Here is a 25960-nt window from a genome sequence, read left to right as displayed (position 1 = left end):
AAAATTTGAGCTCCATCGTTCACATATCAGCTTAAGAGAAATACTAAGAGATTAAAGAGGAAATTTTCAAAGTCTTGTTTAATCCAACATAGTTTCTGATTATCATCCACACATCATCCACACATACCAGTCCCCATTCATCATACTATGACATTTTTCTTATAGAGTGTGACCTCTATGAGAAGGATAACTGATCTGTGCACTACTTTATTCCCAGTGGCTAGAATATGTTTTGTTACCCAGTAACTGCTTAATAAACAGTTGTTTAATTAAGCACAATTATGAATAGACAAGGAATCTTTCTACTGTAAATGAATGAATAAGGTAACTTATGTGCCCCCATGAAAATATGAAATGAGGTGTGAATTACTTTCTGTATTTTCAAACACAGTATTTGGTATGATGTTACAAATTTCTAATTTCTAATAGTTCTAATGAATTTAAATATACCTGATCATGAATTTGAATTGTTTTTAACAACAGATCGTTAAGGATCTTCCTGCATTAAATCCATGTTTTCACCATCTGGTTGTGGTCATTTTGGCATAGCAACTTTATCTTCAGAAGTATTGATAGAAAGCAAAGGAAAAACCATCATGCCACTTCTAAATGCTTCTCGTCCCTCTCCTGTCACCTTCTTGCTGATGGGCATTCCAGGACTAGAGCACCTTCATGTCTGGATTGGGATTCCCTTCTGCTCCATGTACCTGGTGGCTGTGGTGGGGAACGTGACCATCCTGGCCGTGGTGAGGGCAGAGCAAAGCCTCCATGAGCCCATGTTCCTCTTTCTGTGCATGCTCTCAGTCACTGATCTGGTCCTCTCCACATCTACACTACCCCGCATGCTCTGTCTCTTCTGGTTTGGAGCCCATGACATTGCCTTTGATGCCTGCCTGGCCCAAATGTTCTTCATCCATAGTTTTACTACCATGGAATCAGGGTTCTTTTTGGCTATGGCTGTTGACCGTTATGTGGCCATTTGTGACCCACTGCACCACACCACCATTCTCACCCATGCTCGCATCACTATAATGGGTATTATTGTGGTGACTCGTGGTGTAGCCTTCTTTTCTCCACACCCCATCCTGCTCAAACAGCTGCCTTACTGCAGAACACGAATCATTGCCCACACCTACTGTGAGTTTATGGCTGTGGTGAAGCTGGCGTGTGTGGACACAGGGGCCACCACGAGATATAGCCTCAGTGTGGCTTCTATCATTGGCTCATGTGATGCCATTCTCATTGCCGTATCCTATGCCTTCATTCTTCATTCTGTACTCCGTCTGCCATCCCGAGAAGCTAGCTTTAAGGCTTTGGGCACATGTGGATCCCACGTCTGTGTTATTCTTGTCTTCTATTCCACTGCTGGTTTTTCCATTTTTACTCACCGTTTTGGGAAAAATGTGCCTGCACACATCCATATTTTTATTGCAAATATGTACCTTTTGGTGCCCCCTTTTCTCAACCCCATTGTGTATGGAGTAAGGACCAAGAAAATACGGGAACATGTTCTTAGAGCACTAATGGTCAAAGTTTCCTGATTTTAGTTGGATCAATACAAAACATGATTCAAGATATATGGAAAGACAAGAGATGTAGGGAAAATAACTGCTCTCACCCCCACAAGCTGAGTTGCATTTACTACCTGAAAGTTGTTATTTACAGATGTCTAGAATATCTAAGAATTCTAACTAAACAAGTCATTTTACTGTTTTCATTTACTAAATAATAGTGATGAGGTCGTTAATCTCACTCTAAATGTATATAACTTTCAGAGGTCGTTATAGTAGAGAATGAACAGAAATTAGGAGGAAAAAAACCTAAGTAGATACTTAAAAAAGAGAAAAAAGGAAGAGATTCTGACAGCTATATGCAGTTTGGAAGAATCTTTTTTTTTTTTTTTTAAAGATTAGCACCTCAGCTAACATCCATTGCCAGTCTTTTCTTCTTCTTCTTCTTCTTTTCTTCTTCTTCTTCTCCTTCTCCTTCTTTCTCCTTCTCCTTCTTCTTTTTTTCTTCTCCCCACAGCCTCCCAGTACATGGTTGCATATTCCAGTTGTAGGTCCTTCTGGTTGTGCTATGTGGATGCTGCCTCAGCATGGTTTGATGAGCGGTGCCACATCCGCACCCAGGATCCAAACCAGAGAAACCCCAGGCCACCAAAGAGCAATGTGTGAACTTAACCACTCCACCACAGGCCGGCCCCAGAAAGAATCTTGAGTCATATATAAGATTCTGATGTTTTAGAACAGGTAATAAATGTTTATCTCTAGTCTAATTGAATCAAATTGAAGGCTTGAGACAAGTGAGAGGAATAATAACACACAAAGATTTAAAAATGTAATTAAGAAGAAATAAGCACCCCCTCAAGGAAAGCAAACAAACAAAATTCATGAACATGAATTTGTGTGAAGGTGCCAAGTTTGATGTTGGAACTTTTATGGTTCCTAGGGCAATTTTGATAGAGGTCTGAGGTATTTCATAAAATAAAGCAATATTCTGGATTCCACTGACCTGTAAAATGTAGTTCATATATTCTGAATTGTATAGTTAGTAGCTAAGATCACCAAACTAGCAGGTTACCATGTGTGTTGAGTCTTCCTCGTTGGTTAGTTTATTTGGAACCCAGTATCAAGACACAAAACATGAAATCTCTTATCAGCTAATTCAAAATACTTCCCTTTTCTATTACCCTAGTACCTAGAACTAGCTTCCTTCTTTGTTCATTTTATCTAGCTTTCAGTAGTTTCCCACCTACGTATTTCTCTTCTGTTAAAAAATATTATCTAAGAGCTATGGGATGTTTTATTTTTCTAGAAGCCATCTGAAAAAGGGAGTCTTTGATATTTGTGCTCTGAAATGTTTCCCCATTTCTTGCTTTTTTATCCTAGGAACTTATATCCATATATCTATCTGTATTTACCAATTATTCAGTCCTTAACTATAGGTAGATGTAAATGTTTCTGTTTTGGAAAACATATTTGGCATTATTCCCTTGGCATAAGAAATTCAGGATTGGGAGCACTTTGAGGGTTATATTAATGAATGTAATTTGGACATAGTAAGTTTGAGATTCCTGTAGAATGTTAAATTGCATATGTCCTGAGGAAGAAGCTCTCAGCTAAGCTAACCATTCTATCTTCAAAATAATAAATGGTGGTGGTGGGTGAGGTCTATTATGAGTAAATTCACTCAGGCAGCAATTGCATGATGAAAAAAAATAAAAACATCTGAAAAATGCTAGAATTTTACTTCCTTGCCTCATCCACCTGTGCTTGCCTAAGACGTTATTACTTTACACCTATTGTCCCAGATTAATTACCAAGTATGCTCTTTCTCAATCTTTCCTTTTTCTTCTCAGAAAATGTGTCTTACCTTTGTCTTTAAGACAACAGTGACTTGTTACATTAAAAAAAATATAAATATATATATATAGGTCACGGCCTGGTGGCACAACAGTTAAGTGCGCGCGTTCCCCTTCCGCGGCCCGGGCTTCGCCAGTTCGATCCCGGGTGCAGACATGGCACCATTTGGCAAGCCGTGCTGTAATAGGAGTCCCACATATAAAGTAGAGGAAGATGGGCACGGATGTTAGCTCAGGGCCAGCCTTCCTCAGCAAAAAGAGGAGGATGGGCAGCAGATGTTAGCTCAGGGCTAATCTTCCTCAAAAAAGAAAAATAAATAAAAAAATTTTAAAAATATAGACTGTTGCATTTATTATGTATGAATGCTATTTTTTTTGAGGAGTAGTGAAATTAACAGACCTTAACTAGACAGTTAGGTAAGTTTCAACAAATGTATAGGCCATGTAATCCACCCCACAATTATAAGACATTTTCATCACTCCTGGAGAGTTTCTCTCTTGGAAGTGTACTGTTGGGAAAATGTATAGTTTATGTAGTAGAAGTAGTCATCTTACCTCTGTCAGTAGGGCATCAAGGACTCAACTTACAATTTTAACAGTTTTAGGCTATTCATTTATTGTGTATTTATTGTGTATACAGGTTAGGTATATAGGTTCCTAATCCCAACCTATATTTAGGTTAGGAAGTCTTGGAGTCAGGATTCTGAATACATTTTTCCAGTGATTATTGTCTGTGATCGTATCGATAACATTTGTATGTACTTGTTATGCATGTGCCTGAAACAATTATTTTCATGACCCTGATGCTCAGAGATTCTTCCTATTTGATTCCCAAGCCTAGATCTTTGTTCTACCAGATATTTTCCATGGTCAGGACAACAAACTATGAGGATCAGAATCTCCTGGAGGGGACCTGTCATCAGAAGTTCTGTGTCAATCACTATGTATTCCCATGAGATATGGTCCATTTAGCTGCCACTTTACAGCCCTCTGTCCACAAGAAAACAAGTGGGCAGACAGATCTTCTTTTAGCTCTCTGAGAGCTGGGTGTATTCCAGAAAGAGAAAAGACCCAGGTGCATGGGTAGGAGCATAAGTCTCAGGCACTGTTGTTTTGCTTGGGTGTAGTAGTAACTCAGTGCTTCCAATAGAAGGGTAGGTAAGAGTATTTTAGTAGATGAGAAACTCTGTAGGGATGGAATCTCTGGGCACTGCCCTGGAGGTTGGCCTAAGAAATGTACCAACCATATGCCTTACAGAGAAGCTTTTAGGAGAAGCTGTCATGATGCTTAGACTGGGCTTTCTAAAAGGGCAGCCAATGGGTTCGACTCACTATACCAAAAGTTCTACATTCACTAGCAAACAAAATGTATGCTATAATTTGTGAGAGACACTGTGGTTTTTTAATACAGAGTTATTTTTTAATTCATATGTTCCCAGTACCAAGAATTGGGTTCCAGACATATCAGCCTCTTAATAATTTTTTTAAAAAATAGAAGTTCACTCATTCTTGGGACAAACACGCACATCTTGACCAGGAGTGACTGATTCACAAGTGTCAGTCTGTGGTTTATAGACATGCAGCTTTTGTTCTCCTTCTTGTAACACTTAACGGTCTAGGAACTGAAAGTGGAAGAATGGTCAGTGGTGAACTATTTACCAGAAAATCATGGTGTCCTTCCATTGCAAAGAAGCTGGAGACATGATTAAGGCTTAATTTATTGCATAGTTTTTGTTTTCATTAATTTTTAAGAGAACTGATTTGTGTAATTAATATAGAGGTTTTATATGTCAGTTTGTGCATGTTAGAACCTAAGAAATGTTTTGCCTCAGGAATAATTAATCCTTTGGATATTCTTAGTTCCAAGAAAAATTATAAAATGAAATAAAAGAAACAGGAAAAAATTATGATAATCAACTGAAAATCTACATACAAATTTTCAATTCTTTTTTTTTTTTCTTTTTTGGTAAGGAAGATTGGCCCTGAGTCAACATCTGTTGCCAGTTTTCCTATTTTTGTCTTCTCCTCAAAGCCCCAGTACATAGTTGTATATATTAGTTGTAGGGCATTATAATTCAGCTACGTGGGATGCCACCACAGTGTGGCTTGATGAGCAGTGCGTAGATCCACACCCAGGATCAAAACTAGTGCATCCCACACTGCCAAAGCTGAGCGTGAGAACTTAACCACTCAGCAGTGAGGCAGGCCCCAAATTTTCAATTCTCTTAAAACTAGAGGCTTAATTTTGAAGGGAAATGTTGCATGTGGCATTATATTGGCTTTATAGGATATAGATTATTTTAACACTTTCACAATGAAAATGACTACCTTTTTGTGATTATACAATTGAAATATTTTTATATTTAAAAAAATTAAACATAGACAAGAAAAAGGGAAGAAAGTCAAAATACTATTCTGACAAAAAATAAAAAGCACAATAGGTCTTTTGTTAGTCTTCTTTCAAAGACTTTAAAGATCTTTCTTTAAATCCCAATGTGATCCTAATCTCCGAGGAAAGACTCTAAATTGCTCTTGTCTTATTTTGGAGAATCTTTGTCTCCACTCTGCCATTCAAACTAGTCTAAAGCCCTCCCTTTAGGAAATGATTTAAATTATTCATCAAACAAAAGCGAGAAAATTTCAGCTTTAGAATACAAATAACTGGCAGAAATAAATTCTATTTATTTGTGAATTACTTCTGAAGTCTTAATTCAAGTTCCAGATTGGTCATGTTTTAATTTTCATGGAGACCGCTAAGAAATATTAGAAAATATAATTCTAGGGGCTGGCCCCGTGGCCGAGTGGTTAAGTTCGCGCGCTCCGCTGCAGGCGGCCCAGTGTTTCCTCAGTTCGAATCCTGGGCGCGGACATGGCACTGCTCATCAAACCACGCTGAGGCAGCGCCCCACATGCCACAACTAGAAGGACCCACAACTAAGAATATGCAACTATGTACCTGGGGGCTTTTGGGGAGAAAAAGGAAAAAAATAAAATCTTTAAAAAAAAAAGAAAATATAATTCTAAATTAATAGATGGTAACCTGGAATAATACAAATAATAAATCTAGAAAGTGCAAAAGAGAAAATAAAATTTAGCTTAAAACTTAAAATGCAAAATAAAAATGGTAAAAGCAAATCCAAACATATGAACAATTACTTTTAATGTAAAAGGCTAAAGTTATAAATCTCGTTAAAAATAATCATACAAAAGAAGGAAAAAGAGCATATAAAGATGTTAAAAGTTAAAAAAGGGGGAAGCTAACAGTATACAAACTTTTTTTAAGAAGTAATATAGCTATTATTTTTGGATCATAATCAATGCTCAACTCAGTGCAAATATTCACTGATATTTGTTCAAATTTATTCAAAACAACGTTTGGAAGTGTGAATTCCAAAGTGTTTCATTTGTCACAATGTCAAATGGGCACCGTATATAGAAGCTGTCATTTTTAAAAATTTCACTTATAATTTTTAATAATATATATTTATTTTTGTAGCCATGTTTTATATTAAGTACCTTATTTCTTATTTTATATAAAGTGTACAACTTGATGATTTGATATGTGTATATATTGTGAAATAATCACTACAATCAAGTTAATTAGCATATCCCTCACCTCACATAGTTACCCTTTTTTGTGTGTGTGGTGAAAATACTTGGGATCTACCCTCTTAGCAAATTTCAAGTATACAGTACAGTCTTGTTACCTATAGTCCATGCTATACATTAGATCTCAGAGTTTATTCATCTAACATAACTGAAATTTTGTACTCCTTGACCAACGTCTCTCCATTTCCCTCTTTCCTCACCCCTTGGTAACTACCATTCTACTCTCTGCTTCTATGAGTTTGACTATTTTATTTTAACTTTGTTGAAGAATAATTGCCAGATAGAATTGTATATATTCAAAGTGTAAACATGCAATTAAAGTGTAAATGAAGTGTAATTATTTGATGTCCATATACAGTGTGAAATGATTACCAAAATCAAGATAATTAACACATGCATCACCTCACATAGTGAACTTTTCTTGTGTGTGATGAGAATGCTTAAGATCTACTTTCAGCAACTTTCAAATACAAATACGGTTATTATTAACTACAGTCACCATGCTATACAGTAGTCTCTCAGAACTTATTCTTCTTAGAATTGAAAATTTATAACTTTTGACCTACATTAACCCATTTCCCCTCTCCCCTCAGCCCCTGGCAACCGCCATTCTATTCCCTGTTTCTGTGAAATCAGCTTTTTTTTTCAGCTTCCACATATAAGTGATACTATATAGTGTTTATCTTTCTGTCTGGCTTATTTCACTTAGTGTAATGCTCTCCAGTTTGACAATTATAGATTTCACATAGAAGTGAGATCATACAGTATTTGTCTTTATGGAACCTGCCACGTTTTTCTCATAAAAAGCATCCTTGAAACTCACTGTAAGTGGATTTCCTTATTTTCAGTGAAAATAAGTAAAAATGTTAATATTCTAACATTCATGTTCTAAATAGGAAGTTAAACCGTTATAATTGTTATTCACACATCAATCTTTCAGAAAAAGAAATGTAGCAACATTTTTAATTTCAATCAGTTTTCTGAGTGAAACATTGCTTTTCTTACAGACGACATTCTGATTAGAATTTGATGCATCAATTGATAACATTCAACATGGCTCACTAATAAGTTGATGGGTATACTTCACGAATATTCCATATTAATACAGTGCAATGTTTTACAATCTCTAACGCTATGAAATTACTGTATAAATCCTCTGAAGACTTTTATCTGAAAAAAAAAGTATGCTTGCATAATTTCGTTACTAACAGACAAAATAGAATTTAGGATGACAGCATTACTAGAGATAACAATGGCTATTTGATAATTAAAGAAATTTCAAGCAACCAAAACTCATAAATTTTTAAGACATATGCAACTAATAATCACTTCAAAACACTAAAACATTCATACAGCTGTGGAAGTAAACACATGAAAACAAACAGATTATTTATTCAGAGTTTACCGTAGCAACAGTATTGGCCATCATTGTCTGCCTTTTGCAGAGATTCAAAGGCTGTCAGAATAATGGGAAAATTTCCTAGAAAATAAAACAGAAGGCTTGAGACATGCTCTGAACAGAGGTTGTGAGCATGTGGAAACTAGAAGTGGACTTGTTATATGACTGATTCCCAGAACATACTTGGCTTTCTCTGGTTGGTCTTGTGTTGCAAGTGGAGTTGGTAGTTGTTGACCAAGTCCTGACCATTTTGGAATAATTATTGTAGGGGTTGTGGATAGGGTTTTTGGACTTCCCACGTAGGTCAGAGTTCATTGTCATATAAGGTCTTATAAGGTCTGGCCATTTTCCATTTGTCTATTCAATCTCTTGTAGAGAAAGAATTGTAAGAGGTAATAGAGAAATTTAATCATAGTTTGAGATTCTAAGGAATCTCATTAAATAATGAAATGATAGAAAAATTTTAATAAAGATAAAAAAGATTTGAACAACATGATTAACAATTAGACTTAATGGGTATATAAATCACTATATATCATGAGAAAGACTATTATTACCTTTTCAAGCACATACAGGATGTTTACAAAAATTAACCATATATTGTGTCATGGATTCAACAAATTTCAACAGATTGAAATTCTATAGTTTGTGTTATCTTACTACAATGGAATTAAATTAAGAATCAAAAACAGCTATGTGAAAGATTTCCATTTGTTTCAAAACTTAAGAATTACACTTCTGAGTTGCCCACAAATCAAGGAGATAAAAGTTGTGCTTAGATAAAAACATAGATTTAAATGTATGTGACAGAAAAGAATATAGGCTACAAATAACAGAGCTAAACACACATCTCAAGAATTTAGAGAAAATGTATAAATTTATAACCAAAGAGAAAAAATGTTGTAAATGATGATGAAGAAAGAAAACACATAACACATACATATATACACATACACACTTGAGATGATCAAATATTTGGCAAACTTACATAGTCTCTGCACTTAGGAGCTACATAATAACAGTTACAGGTATCGTAAAATGGTTTCCTTGCTTGTCATATGTGACAGCCCTGGCTGCAATATGTTTTAGAAATTATGGGAGGAGTAAATTGGGGAGGGTGAGTATAGACAATTATTTCAGGAGTTTTCCTGTAAAATGAGTGAGATAAATAGGGCAATAACTAGCAGATATGTGGTTCATGAAAATTATTTCTAAAGATATTTGATTATATCTTTTTTTTAAGATGGGTTTAAGGATAGCTTGCTCTTATGATTATAGAAATAATTCCACAGGAAGACAACAATGATTACCCATGAGAAAGAATGCAAAATTGCCAGAGCAAAATATTTGAGTTCCAAGACAAGAGAGGATATATCACACATGTTGAAAATTTGACTTTGTTAGGACAAAGACAGTTCATTCATAGTAGCAGGAAATCAGTAGCACTATACAAGCTCAGAGGCAGACAGGTGGATAGACGTGTTGATGGGATCTTCTCTTCTTTGTTCTCAGTGAAATTGAAATCTAGGTCATCATCTATGAGCGGAGATGGGGGAAGAGTGACAGAGGTTTGGGTTGAGAGAACATATGAAATAATTTTGAGGAGAGTGAGAAATTAAAAGACTTCAAAATTATATGCAATATTAGGGGCCCAATTGATATAGTAAATACGAATTTAAAGTGAGAGCAGCAGCTTGGTTGTAGAAGATATTTTTCTCCAGCCATGTTTGCTAGTACAGGTGCAGGCATGGAGTGGTCTGTTAGGTAATATACAGGATGGCCTCTATATATGGGCCCCTTGGACCCAGAGACTTCATGTCAATGCTGCTGAGTGGCATCACCTAGACAAGCAAGCTCCCTCAGATGCCCCCTTCTCCTAGGAGTTCCCCTGTCTTCCTTCCTTTTGGATGGTGGCCTCAGGCTATAGCCTCTGGAGTGTCTCATGCTGTGAGAGGCTTTCACCCTCTCTTCTCCAGCCCACAAGTAAACCTGTAAAAACGTGACTCAAATAAAGTTTGTTTGTACTACTGCTACATCATGGTTATATATTTTTACTTGATCAGCTCCAAAATTCTTAAATTCACTACAATGTCACATAACGATAAGAAATAGATATATAGCCATTTGTCCATTAAAGTGTTCTAATATGAAAGGATAATAGAAATTTTAGATTATCATCTCAAATGCCAAAATGCTATAACTGCGAGTGGATCACTAAGGTAAAGTCCAAAATGTGCCAAGAAGACTGGAGCTGCAAAAGTCTTTTGTACTCACATTTCAAAGAGGAATGAGGCCTAAGAACCTGGAGATTTCTTCAACCCAGTTAAATAACTTCAAGAAACTTAGGCTGTATGATTCCTGGAGAGATTGTATTTAGATACCAAAGGGCTGGAGCAAGGAGAGACTTATGGTGGGGGAAGGAGAGATGTGTGTGACTGCTTCCTTTCCCTTTTTAAGCAGAGAAAATAAATTTTTTCCCACATCCTTCTCTATGGGCTGTCCAGCTGTTTGTGTAGGACAATTGACCTGGCTCTCATCACATCTCCCTAGAATAAATTCTAAGGTAAAGAGGAGAGGGAGAGTTGATGAACTTATTATATACTGTGAGGTTATTTGATAAGAAATCTATCTCAATTGTGTCTCTGTTTCAGAACTCTTCATATACAAATTCAGGGTAAAATTGATAAAGATTGATCATATGCAACAGGGTAAGATTACAAGAGAATAAAGGGAGTTTCGGTCACATCTAAGAGTCTGACCTTGGATATTATGCTGGTAAATAAGGGAGTGAGGATTTGAAGAAGATGAGCATGTGGGGCATCAGAATTGGCCACCCCAAAATGTATCTCTTTGGCTTGATCATTTTTAAGGACAAAACCTTCTAAAGGAAATTCTGACCTTTCCCCTAAGGGCCTAAAGGAAGTTAAGATAGAAGGCCTGTCCCCAGGACAGGCTATCACATAGATAACTCTGGGTATAATAGACTGGGAGGTTCCTTGCTAAGCTTGTTAAGCTGATTTTTATCACAGTTTTCTCTCTCCAAAGTTCTCTCTCTCTCTCTCTCTCTCATCACATTGTCTACAGATGGCCCAGTAAACATTTTTTTATCAAACATTTGTTTTCCATTTCCAGATAAATTGCCTTCCACCCCTTTGAAGCCCCAAACCACTACCCACAACATCCTCCTTTGTCTTTAGCTGAAGAAGGTAATTAAGGTGGTGGCCTCACTCATTTTGGGAAGTTACTCAGTTTTCCAGGGTTTCTCCCATGTATGCATGTTATCACATTTTGTTTGATTTTCTCTTCTTATTCTGGCTCATGTCAATGTAACTCTTAGACCAGCCAGAAGGATCCAGAGGGATAGTTCTTCCTCCCCTTCCAGCAATAGCACTGAATTGTTGAAGATGCAGTCCTGGAGAGACAAGCTGGAAAGTTATAAGAAAGTAGGTGGAGAATGGATGACTTCCATTTGAGGTTATGGAAGGATTTGGGTTTATTAGTAATACAATCTAGGGTCTGCAATGGGAGATAATATCTGCAGCAGGATAGAGAACAAGATCTTTAGAGAAGAGGAGATCAAGGAATTGAAAAACCAGGTTATTGATATAATGAAGAATTGAGATAAGAACAATCTTAGAGAGGATAAAATGAACCAGCAACTAAAATCCACAAGGAAGATGCAATTTTTAATAATTCAGATCTGGAAGACAGAATGTCAGATATAAATGGTGCAAATAATGGCACCTTCTTAATAAGGTTGTGAGTGTGTATATTTCTGTCTGTGTGAATACAAAAAGATCACACTTATGAAGAATTTAGCAAAATTCCAGGTGTATAATAAGCCCTTGATGAATATTTGTCATAATGATGATGATTACAATTACACTGATGATGTTGTAACTACTTTCCTGAAAGAATGTTAACCTGGAATTCTCCTAGGGCATTTTAAGTGATTTATCTTTTCCTTTCATTCATTCATTCAACAACACTTGCATAAGTGTCTATTTACTGTCAGGCATGGTATTAGATATCAGTGACACAGTTTCCATTCCATAAGTCCAGAAGGCACCAATCATACCTTAGTTTTATGAGATTGATGTCCCCAGCGTTATATTTATTACAGCCTGTGTGACTATATTCTAAACACCTAGACTGGCATCACAGTCATTTAATAAATATTTACCAATATGATAAACTAGAAAGTAGAAGAATACAAAGTACAGTTGAAATGTAACACATAAACCTAATTTAATGTCAAAAAAAGTCCTTGAGGCAGTGACATTTATCTGTAACCTTAAAGTAGGTAGGAAATGAGAAGGCGTGGGAGAGAGAAATAGAATATTATAGGCTAAAGCAAAAACATGAAACAGAATCTTAAAAGGAGCCAGTAAAAAAAAGTCCAGACTGGTTGAGACTCAAGGAAACTCAAGGATAAGCTATGCAGCAGAAAGTAATGCCAAAGGGAACGCAAGGAACTGCTTATAAAGGCACTTGCTGGTCATTTTGGATATTGTCAGTTATGATTCATAGAATTTGCCACTTTGCATAAGAAGGAATACAGACTGTAATTCAGGTATACTTCATTTTTAAATCTTGATTACATAGTGATTAAGTAGATGCAATGTAGACCCAGAGATACCTGGATTCAGATCCTGATGTCATCCTTTATTAGCTGTAATATTTTACAGAAATTATTTCATCTATCCGTCTCTCTGGTTCCTCATCTGTTTAGTGGTAATTTTTTATTTCCAAAGGCTGTTTTGAAGATCATTAAGAGAAGGAATTTTAAACACCAAGCCTAGGACCTAGAAAATGATGACCTCTCAGTACATAAACATAATCCTTTTCTTGGTTCTATGGTTTTATAATATTTTTCCTTTTATATTCTGCAAATATATTCTATTTGAAAGCAGTCATCAGACCTTTGGGAAATATTAATATTTTTATTTATTATCTTAAGAGAGAGTTAACAATAATTACTTTGCCTGAAAGCAATTTAGGTCTTGTACTTTGAGAAAAAGCCTCATATCCCAGAGGGCCACTGAGTCCCCTGCCACCTACACCTTTTAATCCAGTGAGATTATGAGTTGAGTATAATTCAACTCACATTTGCTGCATCTGCTCCTTATAGAATCTGGCTCTCTAGATGACTTTCTGCTTTTAATTTGGGTGAGTTGTTAGAGATAGAGGACAGGAAAAGAGAAGAGAGGACTATATTCAAACACCTGCATTTATAGAATTATGAGATCCTCAAAGAGTTAATGTCTACTTCTTTGAATATCCTTACCAAAGTTAAGAATAAATATAGTAGACATATAATATATTTAAAAGGTGAAATGGATCCTTTCTCCCATAACTGATGGAAATATAGCCACCTGTTGATTAACTAAACTATAGGGAGCATAGGCTCATAGATACTCCAAATTAGAATTACAATAGCATTAAAGCTGGTTGACTAGGATAGACGTTGGGGCCACAGACAGCTACCTGTGAGCAAAGAACAGCCAGCTCCCTCCCACTCAACATTAGACGTTGATCAGTCATAGCAATCCTTGTGAGAGGAAGACTATTTAGGAGTAAGGTAAAAAACTGTTTAGTAAGGCGGTCAATTAGGCAAGAACAAGCCATCATCAACCTTTTTTCTATATTTCTTTTATTTTCAAAACACTCCAGCCCACTACACTCTCCTAGTCACATTAACCATTGTTATTTTTGTTGTAGTTAATCTTCACACTAGTTAGTTTGTACAGATAAGAGAGAGTAGAAAGTATAGAAAGATTTTCAGACTAAAACCTTGTGGGACATAAAATTTCTCCTGCATAAATTTTCTAAAGGAAAAGTGTCGACATCTTTCTACCACTTCCACACCCAGACCTTGGTTTCTGGCCTGAAGTGTAGAAAGACTAATAATTCTAGGAAAAATTTCAGGGTATGTTTTAATAGGCACAACAGAGAGTTTTGCTTGTGCTTTTCAATATAAGCTTATTTAAATATATCCATGCATATTTGAATGCACTTGAGCATTAATATAATGTTCTTGAAGGAGCCTTTACATTGTATTCAAAAAATTAGAGTCCCTGTGTGCTTGTGTCTCCGGATATCATAATTTATGATAACCCATGATAAAACTTCAGATGTACGAAAATTTGGTTGTTTGTCTCTTTAGGCATATGTGAGTAAAGACGTCTAGGTCTTCTCTGAATGAATATGTTAATTTTATTAAAAACTATTGAGACTAAACAGAGAAATGTAAATAGCTTTATGTTTCTCTGGAAGTTGAGATCTGGTTAATCAAGATCTTCAAGCCCTTGGAAAAAGCAGTAATTTACTTGAAATCCACTTTTGATTAGGACAGAGACAGTTGCTGTCTCTCTATGCTGAAGTCTCATCTTAAAATCATGGAAGAGCAAAGCAATGATCAAGATTTCCCAAAGAGCAGAAAACCTTTTATTTCGCTATGGGAAAAAATGGCAAGGACAATTCTTTTGTCTTAACTCTGATATTTAGGCATCTTGTGTAAATCTCAATAAATATAAGAAAGAGCATCATATTTATGAAAGCATTAGAAAGCAGCATAGAGCAGCAGGTAAAAATATGGCCTTGAAGTCACACAGACTATGCAGTTACTTGTATCATTCTATTATGAAGCATTTTCCAATACCGGTCTTTGGGCTGGGTCATGGTAATACCTAGCTGTGCTATGGATTCTATACTGAGGAGAATTTAATCTTATGGGAGAGACAGGAGTCATAATAATAATATACTTATAAAGGGGCCGGCCTGGTGACGGAGTGGTTAAGTTCGCATGTTTTACTTCGGCAGCCCGGGGTTCACCAGTTCGGATCCGGGTGCGGACGTGGCACAGCTTGGGATGCCACGCTGTGGTAGGCGTCCCACGTATAAAGTAGAGGAAGATGGGCATGGATGTTAGCTCAGGGCCAGTCTTCCTCAGCAAAAAAGAGGAGGATTGGCAGCAGGTGGCTCAGGGCTAATCTTCCTCCAAAAATAAATAAATAAATAAATAATATACTTATGAATCTAATATTCTACAATTGGATGATACCGATCAAAAATAAATGTAAAAAAAACATAGAAAGATACAATGAGAGCACAGAAAAATAACCTGCAAATTTCTGTCTGAGGTAATCCAGACAAAAGTCAGAGAGGAGATTACTTTTGACCTAGACACTACAAGAAGAGGAGTGGTTCACAGGGTGAAATGAATAAAAGAGAGGGAGAGGAAAATTGCAATCAGAAAAGTATGAGAAAAAGGACGCAATTTTACAAAGAAACATGGCACATTGGGGGAATAATTAGAAGTCTTTAACCTCATGGAGGATATAGAAAGAGTAACTGGTGAAAAGGTTGGAAAGAATAGTTTATGTTGTTGTCTAAAATGCATATCTGATTATGCTTAGATGTTTTACTGGAGCCCCATTACCTGTGGAATAATTACCAAATCCCAATGCTTAATTTCTTAAATTCTTGCTCTGTGTAAGATAGTGTTCTAAGTTGTTAACATATATTAATTAACTTAATCCTCCCAACAACCTTTTGTTTAGCCCACTTTCCAGATTAGGAAACTGAGGAAAAGAGAGACAATTAGTAAGTATAAGACAAATTAAATTTGTAATGGAGATAAATGCATTTAATAAAAGGGCATAAGGAGTCTGATGAGAATGAAGATAATCAGATAGAAGGAAAAAGAGCAGAAGTGATAGCATTACTCGTTATAGTTGATCCCTAGTTCAAGGTTTATTGAGCTTTATTACTTCGCAGCCAAATATAATAATTGAATGTATTAGGTAAATGATCATTTTATAAAGCCCTGGTCAGACTGAGGAAAATTTCAAATAACACTGAGAGTATGTCTAATGAAATGTATAGTGTGTTTAATGTGCTGTACATTCTCCAAAAAATACTGGATAATGTAAGCCATATTCCAGTTTAATGAGACACTTGACCAGAATTTATGAATTACAATGGAGTAAAGAGAGTCAGTATTTGTAATCTCATTATTATTATATGTAATTGATTTATTTCTAATTAATTAACAGTACAGAGTTTGTTAGAGGGATAAACACAATTTTCTAGGATGATAAAAAGAATCCTGTCACTGGCCTAGACTTACATCAAAATTATATTTCAGTTGTTTCAATATAGATGTAGAATATGTACCTTTAAAATCAGCAGAAAATACTGATTGAATTCAAGGTCTTAACACTGATAAATGCTTATTAACAACAAAAGAAACATAATTATTTTAAACTACTGTCTAAAATAATACAATATAGATTATCAAGTTTCAATGAAAAGGCTAATTTTTTAAGTGTTTAAAATCGTCTTGAGAAATCTGACTTTAAAATTATAAAAAATATTAGTCGGTGATAGTTGAGTATGAATTTAATATATGTTACAGGAAATAGTGAGTGTGACAATGAGAATAGTGTGTATTTTGCAGTCATACAGCATTGTGTTAGAATTCTGGTGTCTTGTCCACTCTTTCTGTGACGCCATTGCATTATCCGTAACAGTCTGGGCTTCTATTTCCTAGTTGGTAAAATTGGAAAAATGATATTTAGTTTGCATTGCTTTTCTAGCTTAAAATTAATATATACAAAGATTCCAGGACAATGTCTTTTCCTGTTGGGATCAACTAGGTGTTACTTTCCTTCCTTACTTCATATAAAAAATGAGATGAAAGGAAATCACACTAATAGTGTGTAATTCAAAAGAGACACAAAGTGTATGGATGTCTGAAGGGACTAATGTGTTCAGATACAAGTAATAAAAGTTAAGAAGAGGGCACAGAATGTACAGAATGGTTGAAGTAGAAAATTCGTATTTTTGAAAACTAGGTTTATAATAAGTGGGTATATCAGCTGAGAAAGTTTCACTGCAAAAGAGAGAACTTAGTAGAAGCATAACTTGTTAAACCTCAGAGTTTGTGCAGATTTCTATGCAGAAGACAGGTGAGTCTGTAGACCTCCATAGGAAGGTTCAGCACTGTCTCACAGCTCCTGGGGACGGGTTCTGTGACAGTGCTAGAAAAACACGTAATAGATTGTCTAAGCAATGAGGAACCATACTTGAGAGGACTCAGGCATTACCTAAAAATTATATTTCAGGATGACATTAAGAAGGAAGTTTGGGCTAAATGAATTCTAAGACCCATTCCACTTATAATAGCCGACGTTTCTGCCAAAACCTAATTTGGCCTAATGATTAACTCAAATTGTGAATTCAAAAAGTGGTGTTGAATTGTATTGTAAATAGATTTTAACAAGTTCTTTTTTTGTTTTGTTTTGTTTTTAACAAATTCATGAGATTCGTGACTTGATTTACAGTACTTATTTTGTGTGTATTTGCATAGTTGTTGCCTAGTGTTACTAAGTCTTTTTTCACTCTACATTACAACTTTGGATGTTTTTTCACATGATGTTTTGGGGGCTTCCAGATTTGTTTTTCATTTGTTGTTAGATTTGGTTGTGATGATCTCGACAGAAAACTTTTGCCCTAAAAAAGAGGATTCCATCCACAAAAGACAGAGAGCAGAAGCACAATGGGACCAACCAATAAATCTCAAATATCTCCAAACACCTTCTTGCTGATGGGCATTCCAGGACTAGAGCACCTTCATGTCTGGATTGGGATTCCCTTCTGCTCCATGTACCTGGTGGCTGTGGTGGGGAACGTGACCATCCTGGCCGTGGTGAGGGCAGAGCGAAGCCTCCATGAGCCCATGTTCCTCTTTCTGAGCATGCTCTCCGTCACTGATCTGGTCCTCTCCACATCTACACTGCCCCGCATGCTCTGTCTCTTCTGGTTTGGAGCCCATGACATTGCCTTTCATGCCTGTCTGACCCAAATGTTCTTCATCCATAGCTTTACTGCTATGGAATCAGGCTTCTTTTTGTCCATGGCCATTGATCGTTATGTGGCCATTTGTCATCCACTGCGCCATACCACCATTCTCACCCATGCTCGCATTGTCAAAATGGGAGCTTCTGTGGTACTCCGAGGAGTGGGTTTCTTTACTCCACATCCCATCCTGCTCAGGCAGCTGCCCTACTGCAGGACTAACATCATTGCCCACACCTACTGTGAGTTCATGGCTGTAGTGAAGCTGGCATGTGTGGACACAGGAGCCACCAAGCGTTACAGCCTCAGTGTGGCCTCTGTCATTGGTTCCTGTGATGGCTTTTTCATCGCTCTCTCTTATGTCCTAATCCTCCATGCAGTCTTTCGTCTTCCGTCACATGAAGCAAGTCTTAAAGCTCTAGGCACATGTGGCTCCCATGTCTGTGTTATCCTCGTTTTCTACTCCACAGCTGTCTTTACCTTCCTCACTCACCGCTTTGGTCACAACGTGGCCCCCCAAATTCATATCTTCGTTGCCAATATGTACCTTCTGGTACCACCTTTTCTTAACCCCATTGTTTATGGTATTAGGACCAAGAAAATTCGAGATCATGTCCTTGGTTCTCTAAGGGTAAAGGTTGCTTGATTGTGCTGAAATTGTTTGCAGAGATGGTGTCAGAATAGGAAAGGAAGAGTGCAAATAATTGATCCCTTTCTCATAACTGACATGAAGTTTTCTTCCACTGGAATCAGACATTTTATCAGGTTTTAATAGGGAAGAGTAACCACACATAATGGAAATTCCTCAATTCTAATGAAACTAGTAAGCATGATGTATTTTGTGTGCACTTGGATTTTAGGGAGGTTACTTAGAACTTGATGAATTGGAAAGGGATCCCCTTCTGCTCCTTGCTGCTACTGATCTTCTACAGTGTAACTGGGGGTAATAGTTTATTTTCAAATAGGGAGTGATTAAAAAAGGGAAAACTCCCATGAGAGCTTCAGAAATTCCACATGAAAGTATCTCCAATTGGAAATTTAATGATTGCTGTCAATATTCTACAGAAGGGTCACTATAACAAGGTGGATGTCCTATGAATACAACAAATAGTAGTGCATTGTATTCGCAAGAATTGACACAGAGGACAAGTGGTCAAACAGAAATGTGAAAAGTTCAACATTGCAATAATCAAGTCCACAGATATTTAAACATTGTATTGCTTGTAGAATATTCTCTCTCCATAAAGAATAACCTATGCCTGCTATTGTTTTATTAACTAGCATGAGGTTTCCTTAAAGCTTCATCACAGAGTATCCTGAAAACAAAAATAGCTTTATATCTGATGCTAGGTACTTGGGAGCTTACCCAGAGTTTAGGCAGGAACACAGAGCTAGATTCAAATATGCTGGACTTTCAGATATCACACGTCCTTGTTAAAGGAAGAAGTCTGTTGTTACAAATAATAATTTACATTTTTTAGAGATTATGCTACTGGTGATATTGAAAATGAAATTATTAAAATGGATATAAAATATTTTAGTGGGAGAAATCCAAATAATTCCTCCTTAAAAAATATGATTGCTTCCTTCATTTCTTACCTTGCACAGGATGAAAATTGCTCTGGAGGCACTCAATAAATACATGCTGAACTTGATTGAATTGATGTTCTCCTTTTGTGATTTACTATCTGTAAAGTATTTATACCTTCTTTCTTTTCTCACCATTTCCTTCTTTTTAATCTAGGAACTTCATAGAGGCAAATATCTGGGCTGCCTCTCTCCATTCCTCTTCCTTAAACTGTAATAAATATCATTGTTCAGGCTCTTATCATTTCCAATTTCAACAGTTTCAACAGTTTCCACCTGCATTTTCAAGGCAATAGATTTTAATTAACGGGTCCAATGCATCCTCTACATTGAGATCACAGTTATTCTCCTAAAAGTGAAAAAACACAAAACAAAGCTGATTGTGCCAGATCCGTGCAAGCTCCAGGATGGCAAAGCAAAGCTTTGTGAATTACCTTTCTCTTATTCTATATATCCCTTTCACTCTTTGTTTCATTCTCCCTGATGTTCTAGGGAGAGAGAATAAGATGTGTGAACATGTGTGGATCTTAAGATAGGAAGGGGCTTCATACATTCAAAGAACTGAAGGAAGTCCATTTGGTGGGCTAGAGTACAGAGAGTGAAGTGAAGAGAGTCTGAGTAAGGGTGGGATGGCAGCATGCAGGGGTGAGTAGGGCGTGCTAAGGATTCTCAATTTTACCGTAAAAACAAGAGGAAGACAATGAAAGTTTTATGCACAGGGATGACTCAATCAGGTTTGCATTTTATAATGATCATTGTGGCTGCAATGAGGAAAATGGGTTGAGACAATGACTGGAAAAAATGAAGACCTTTTAGGAGATTATAAAATTTTTCTAGAACAATATGATAGGAACTTCATTCAGGTTGGTAGCAATCACGATAGAAAAGAATGAAATTGATTTGAGTACCATGAATATACTTTAATGAAGACTGACAAATTCCCAGGTTATATGAAAGTTTCTTACCCTTACAATATTATCCTAGGCCTAGAGTCTAGAGTGAATGATTGATGAAGAACCTTTGTGTGTGTGTGTGTGGTGTGCATTTATCCATATAAAAATATTTGAAGACCTGCCATTTGCCAGTCACTGGGGAGGTAATTGTGAACAGACATCTCCAATCATTATCTTCAAAATGTTTACATTTAACCACTTTCTCCGACAAAATAATTCTCAACAGTTTCTCCCCTGCTTTTACTCTCAAGTTGAGCTTCTGACTACTGCTGAGGGTCTTTCTGAAACTCAGTCTCTCCTAAACCTAGCACTGTCCAATGTTTTTTTCTAGAGCTTCTCTCTTTTTTCTACTTTAATCTCACTTCTCTGTTTCTTTTTCTATATCTTATTACCAAACAATGGTCTTAATTTAGTCAATTAAAATTGTACTTAGTGCATACATTTTTTCCAGCTTTTTGTGGGTTCTAATTGCATCTAGGAAATCATGACTCCTATTTTCAGTTCAAGTTTTGCTTAAGGAGGACCCAAGCCCACTGGAAATTAAAATGATTTTAACTATTGATTTTAAAGCAAACTAGAGCAATTTGTATATAATTGTATAACATCTGCTCTTATCCACATGTGGTATCCTCAGTGATTGGCTCTGGGATTTGTTCCCCAGAATATCCAAGCCAAATAAAACTCTCGGCCTAACAAAGAGGCCACTGGGGACCCAGGAGGGCCAGGGCAAACCAGCATAAATCTGCCTCCAGTTCAGACACCCCATCTTATTCTGGACATCAACCGATCTTCCCCATACCTCAAGTGGATGGCTGCTTTGCTGGCCTCACCCCCACTGTGACTGGACTCGCAACCCTCTACAGGTATTACTCTAGGAAAGGGAGGAAAAGATAGAGGGAAAAGAGTAAAAAATCCTGAGATTCAAATTCTTGTAGGGAAAACATTCTGAAATCTTTTCATCTAAATACGATAATCAACAACATTTGTAAGGTCGCAGTTGGCATCTACCATCCTTAGAATGCCCAGTTACATTCTTTAGAAATTTTCTTTCTAATTTTTATACCTTGATTGATGATGTCTTTATTTATAATCAATGTTGATGCAGTTATTGCTGGCAGTCATTCCTAATAGCTCACATGAAACTTTACATGCTGCTTAAAGTTCTAATATCTTAATGCCACCACCACATGGAGAATTTTCATCTATGATATTCCTGACAGATGGTAGTTCAATTTCTACCTGAAAACTCCCACTGATAGTGAACTTCTGGTTTCACAGGGTTGTCTTTTGTTTGAGTTTGTGGTAGGATCCTTTCCTTTATTGAACTAAAATTTACCTTTTAAAGTTTTTTTAGCGACTTTTATTTAGCCAGGTATCTGTCTCTGGTGACACTAAATGTTTTCTTCCCTCTAGCACATAGTGAATGTAAAAATACTTGAGGATAAAATTCCAGGGCCATCAAACTTTCCTTCTTATGGTGTCAAGACTGTTTGTTATTTTCCTCACAGTTGCAGGAAACAAACCAAACAAAACAAACAGTATTTTTTGCATGTCTCAAACTTTGTACCTCACAGAAAAAGAAGAAAGTGTTCACCAAAGCATTCAAAGAATTATGCCAGAAACATTGCATGTTTTATACAATGTTGGAATTTAATGATGGATTTAATCCTCACAGCAATCTTTGATAGGTAAGCCTCATCTTTCTTTTGAGATGAGGAAATGAGGCTCAAAGCCTTGAACAACTTGGACAGGTCACATAAAATAGGTGGCAGGGCTGAGATCATATCCCAGACATTTGCTATCTCAAAGACTTTGCAATTTTCACTATACCAAGTTACCTTCCAGAAGACCTGCCAATCATTCAGCTATAGTGTACCTTTTACCAAATGCAGTTGATATATGAAATCCTTAGATATGGATAACTCAATTTATGATGTATAAATGCTCAAATAGTATTTTAGCAGATGTGCCACTCTGTTTTGGGCTCTTAAATATTTAGAGAAAATCATTTAGCAAAAGAGATGAGTAATCCACGTTTATCAACAACTAAAACAAAAAAAAGGACACAATATTAATATTAGTATATTTTTATTTTTTTAAATAGCTTTGTGTTACATTTTCATTCTTTTATTTTAAGGTTTTATTGAAACTTTTTTTTGTGTAGTTACCTTTTACAAATATTATTTAGGTAATATTTCTAACAAAATCTGGAGTCTAAACCTTAATAGTGAAATAATTTCAATCGTATATTAATAACAAAAAAGGCTTATTCCTATATCTTGTTTTTGTTTTTATTATATGCTTGTTTGGTTTTGCCTTTTATTATATTGATTGAGTATACTCTCTAATCAATAGCCTTCCTCAAATAATTTGTAAATTTGTAAATATGTACTGTATTTCTTTTCTTTTCGTTTTCTAAGATTGACACCTGAGCTAAGATCTGTTGCCAATCTTCTTTTTTTTTTCCCCTCCTCTTCTTTTCCCCAAAGCTCCCCAGTACATAGTTGTATATTCTAGTTGTGAGTGCCTCTGGTTGTGGTATATGGGACTCCGCCTCATCATGGCTCGATGAGCGGTGCCATGTCCATGCCCAGGATCTGAGCCAGCAAAACCCTGGACCGCTGAAGCGGAGCACACGACCTTAACCACTCAGCCGCGGGGCCACCCCCTGTGCTGTATTTCTATTCAAATAGTTATGTAGGTTAAAATATTTAATAAATACAATAGTCATTTCTATAGAAATATGTATTACAATTAACCTCGAAACTACACTCTCCATAAAAACACATAAATACTCATATATACAGAAGACCATTAATTTGCCTTTACTTTTACCCACTCCCCAACCACACTTTATTGAGTAATCTGGAACTTTAATAATAAATTATCTATTGAGGCATTTTTGTGCTCCACTTTTGTCATCCAGTATATGTTATTTCTCTAGCGTACCATCATGCTTTTCAAGTATAAGGTCAGTAGATTTCCTAGGTTCTTTGTCAAAATCAACAAACACTCCAGAGAAGAATCTCAAAGCACCAAGACCAATCTCAAGAACTGTGGACCCTGGGATGAGGAAATCCAACTTTCTCATCTAGCTTGTCCATACCCCCACCTCCTGCTTGTAATGTTGAAAATATTAAGTCTCCTGCCAGGTCCTGCTGTGTGGGAAAAATCCTACAGGATTGCACAAATTGAATATCAAATGGGATCAGAGCAACAGGAGAATCTCAACTATAGAGTTGATATGTTTTATTCAGAATTTATCCCTGAGACTACTTCTCCTTCTTGCAGAGAAAGAAGGCTGGGATTATCCCCCCGCCTTACCCCAAGTAGCTAAAACATTCATTTGATCATGAGCTGACATAGTATAATCATGATTATCACTGTAAACTGCTATAATACCCATCATTTTCGGTGCAAATGATGCAGTGATTTCAAAATGTGTCTTGTTTCTTTCTCTGTAGGAATCAGACCTTGGGGAGCACAGGTTAGGGATGTCCTCTTGCAACAACTCCATTTCTCAGCGCTTGATATTTGTACTAGCTGGAATTCCTGGCCTAGAATCTTCCCATGGCTGGTTCTCTATTCCTTTTTTCTTGGTATTTGTCATTACAGTCCTTGGCAATACCACCATCTTATGCATCATACAGGTGGAAAAGAGTCTTCATGAGCCCATGTTTCTCCTTCTGGCTATGCTTTCAGTTGTTGACCTGTCCCTGGTCAGTGTCACTGTGCCCCGCATGCTGGGTATCTTCTGGATGAAGGCCAAAGAAATCAGCTTCAATGCCTGCCTCACAAAGATGTTTTTCATTCCTTCCTTTTATGTCATGGAATCTGGGATCCTCCTCGCCATGGCTTTTGACAGATTTGTGGCTATCTGGTATCCTCTGAGATATACAACCATCCTTGCTAAGAACATGCTTGTGAAGATGGCATTGGCTGTCCTGGCAAGAGCAGTGGCGGTACTGACCCCAGTACCCATCCTGGCAAAAAGACTGGAAAGCTTCCAAACCCACATCATTGCTTACTCCTACTGTGCCTACATGGCTGTGGTGTAGATAGCCTGTGGAGACATCTCTGACCACATTGTCTATGGCCTCATGGTTATTGTAGCATCTGTTGGATTTGATCTGTTTTTTATCATTCTGTCATATGGCCTGATCCTCCATGCTGTCTTTCAGATACCCTCTTGGGAGGCATGGGGTAAAGCTCTCAGCACGTGTGGCTCTCATCTTTGTGTCATTGCTCTCTTTTATTCTCCTGTTGTCTTCTCTGTGCTGGCCCAGATTTTAGGCTACCATATGGCTCCCTATCTACAGATCATTATTGACAATCTCTACTTCCTGCTGCCTCCCATGGTCAATCCCTTGATTTATGGGGCCCGGACCAAGCAAATGCGCGAGTGGGTGCTACGAACCCTCCACTGTCATGGAAACTGAGGTTGAAAGCTGAGTTGGACAGGAGACTTGGGAATATGGAGCTGGAAACGATGTTAGGTTGGAGGTAGAGATAATTCCTGCCAGATTCGGGCTACTTATGGAAAGGAATAACCAAGTCAAGAGAAGGATTCAGTCCTAAGGTAACTGGGGCATGTTGTTTCCATTGGGATGTAGTGTCATGAAACCCTCATGACCAGAATCCTCCCCAAATGCTTCTGCAAGTAATAAAATGAGAGAACATTTTGTTATTAATTTTATTGTTTATCTAATCATATCACATAATATAAATTGAAAGTACAATTTTTCAAATAAAGTAAAAATGAATTTAGGAATATATTCTCAAGACCTGTGGGCAAAAATAATTGTCCAAAGATATTTGTTGATTTAGTGATTTTTCTTCCACATTTTTTTCTTAGATATTTCACCAACACAGAAATATTTCCACAGTTATGTTTCAGATAGGTCAGTAATACAGAGCTATATATCATGGAAAATAATCCTAATGGAAACAAACATGTATAAATATCCATGATGATATCAATGAGTAATGAGCTCCTTTTCAGTTTGAAGGGTTTTAATAGAGAAGAGTCACCTTTAGAGAGTTACAATTAGTGTCAGAATATGGAACCAATGCACAAAAGATTGTATTTGAAAAGTAAGCATTTTACAAATCAAATAATAATGACCTAAAGAAGCTATTATTTTTCTAGCTTCAGGCTTTCCCTTCCACTTACCTGACCTCATACGT

The 25960-nt window shown here is 36.7% G+C and overlaps 2 protein-coding genes and 1 pseudogene across 2 annotated transcripts; all 3 read left to right on the top strand.

Annotated features, from left to right (window-relative positions):
* The first annotated feature begins 596 nt into the window (after positions 1-596).
* On the top strand, positions 597-1541 carry LOC106830125 (olfactory receptor 52D1-like). Its single transcript, XM_014839554.3, has one exon. The coding sequence runs from the start codon at positions 597-599 to the stop codon at positions 1539-1541; it is 945 nt and encodes a 314-aa protein (XP_014695040.3).
* A 16393-nt stretch (positions 1542-17934) lies between these two features.
* LOC106830123 (olfactory receptor 52R1-like) lies at positions 17935-18879 on the top strand. The gene has a single exon (XM_014839553.3). It carries the CDS (start codon positions 17935-17937, stop codon positions 18877-18879), a length of 945 nt encoding a protein of 314 aa, XP_014695039.1.
* A 5388-nt stretch (positions 18880-24267) lies between these two features.
* Positions 24268-25212, top strand: LOC106830122 (olfactory receptor 52K1-like; annotated as a pseudogene).
* Positions 25213-25960: the final 748 nt, after the last annotated feature.

Source organism: Equus asinus, chromosome 20, assembly GCF_041296235.1.
Source record: "Equus asinus isolate D_3611 breed Donkey chromosome 20, EquAss-T2T_v2, whole genome shotgun sequence".
NCBI lineage: Eukaryota > Metazoa > Chordata > Mammalia > Perissodactyla > Equidae > Equus > Equus asinus.
The sequence above is the reverse complement of the archived record's forward strand: the minus strand, read 5'-3'. Positions and strand labels throughout refer to the sequence as shown.

Coding starts and splice junctions, on each gene's coding strand:
- LOC106830123 (XM_014839553.3), top strand. CDS start 17,935: ATGGGACCAACCAATAAATCTCAAATATCTCCAAACACCTTCTTGCTG.
- LOC106830125 (XM_014839554.3), top strand. CDS start 597: ATGCCACTTCTAAATGCTTCTCGTCCCTCTCCTGTCACCTTCTTGCTG.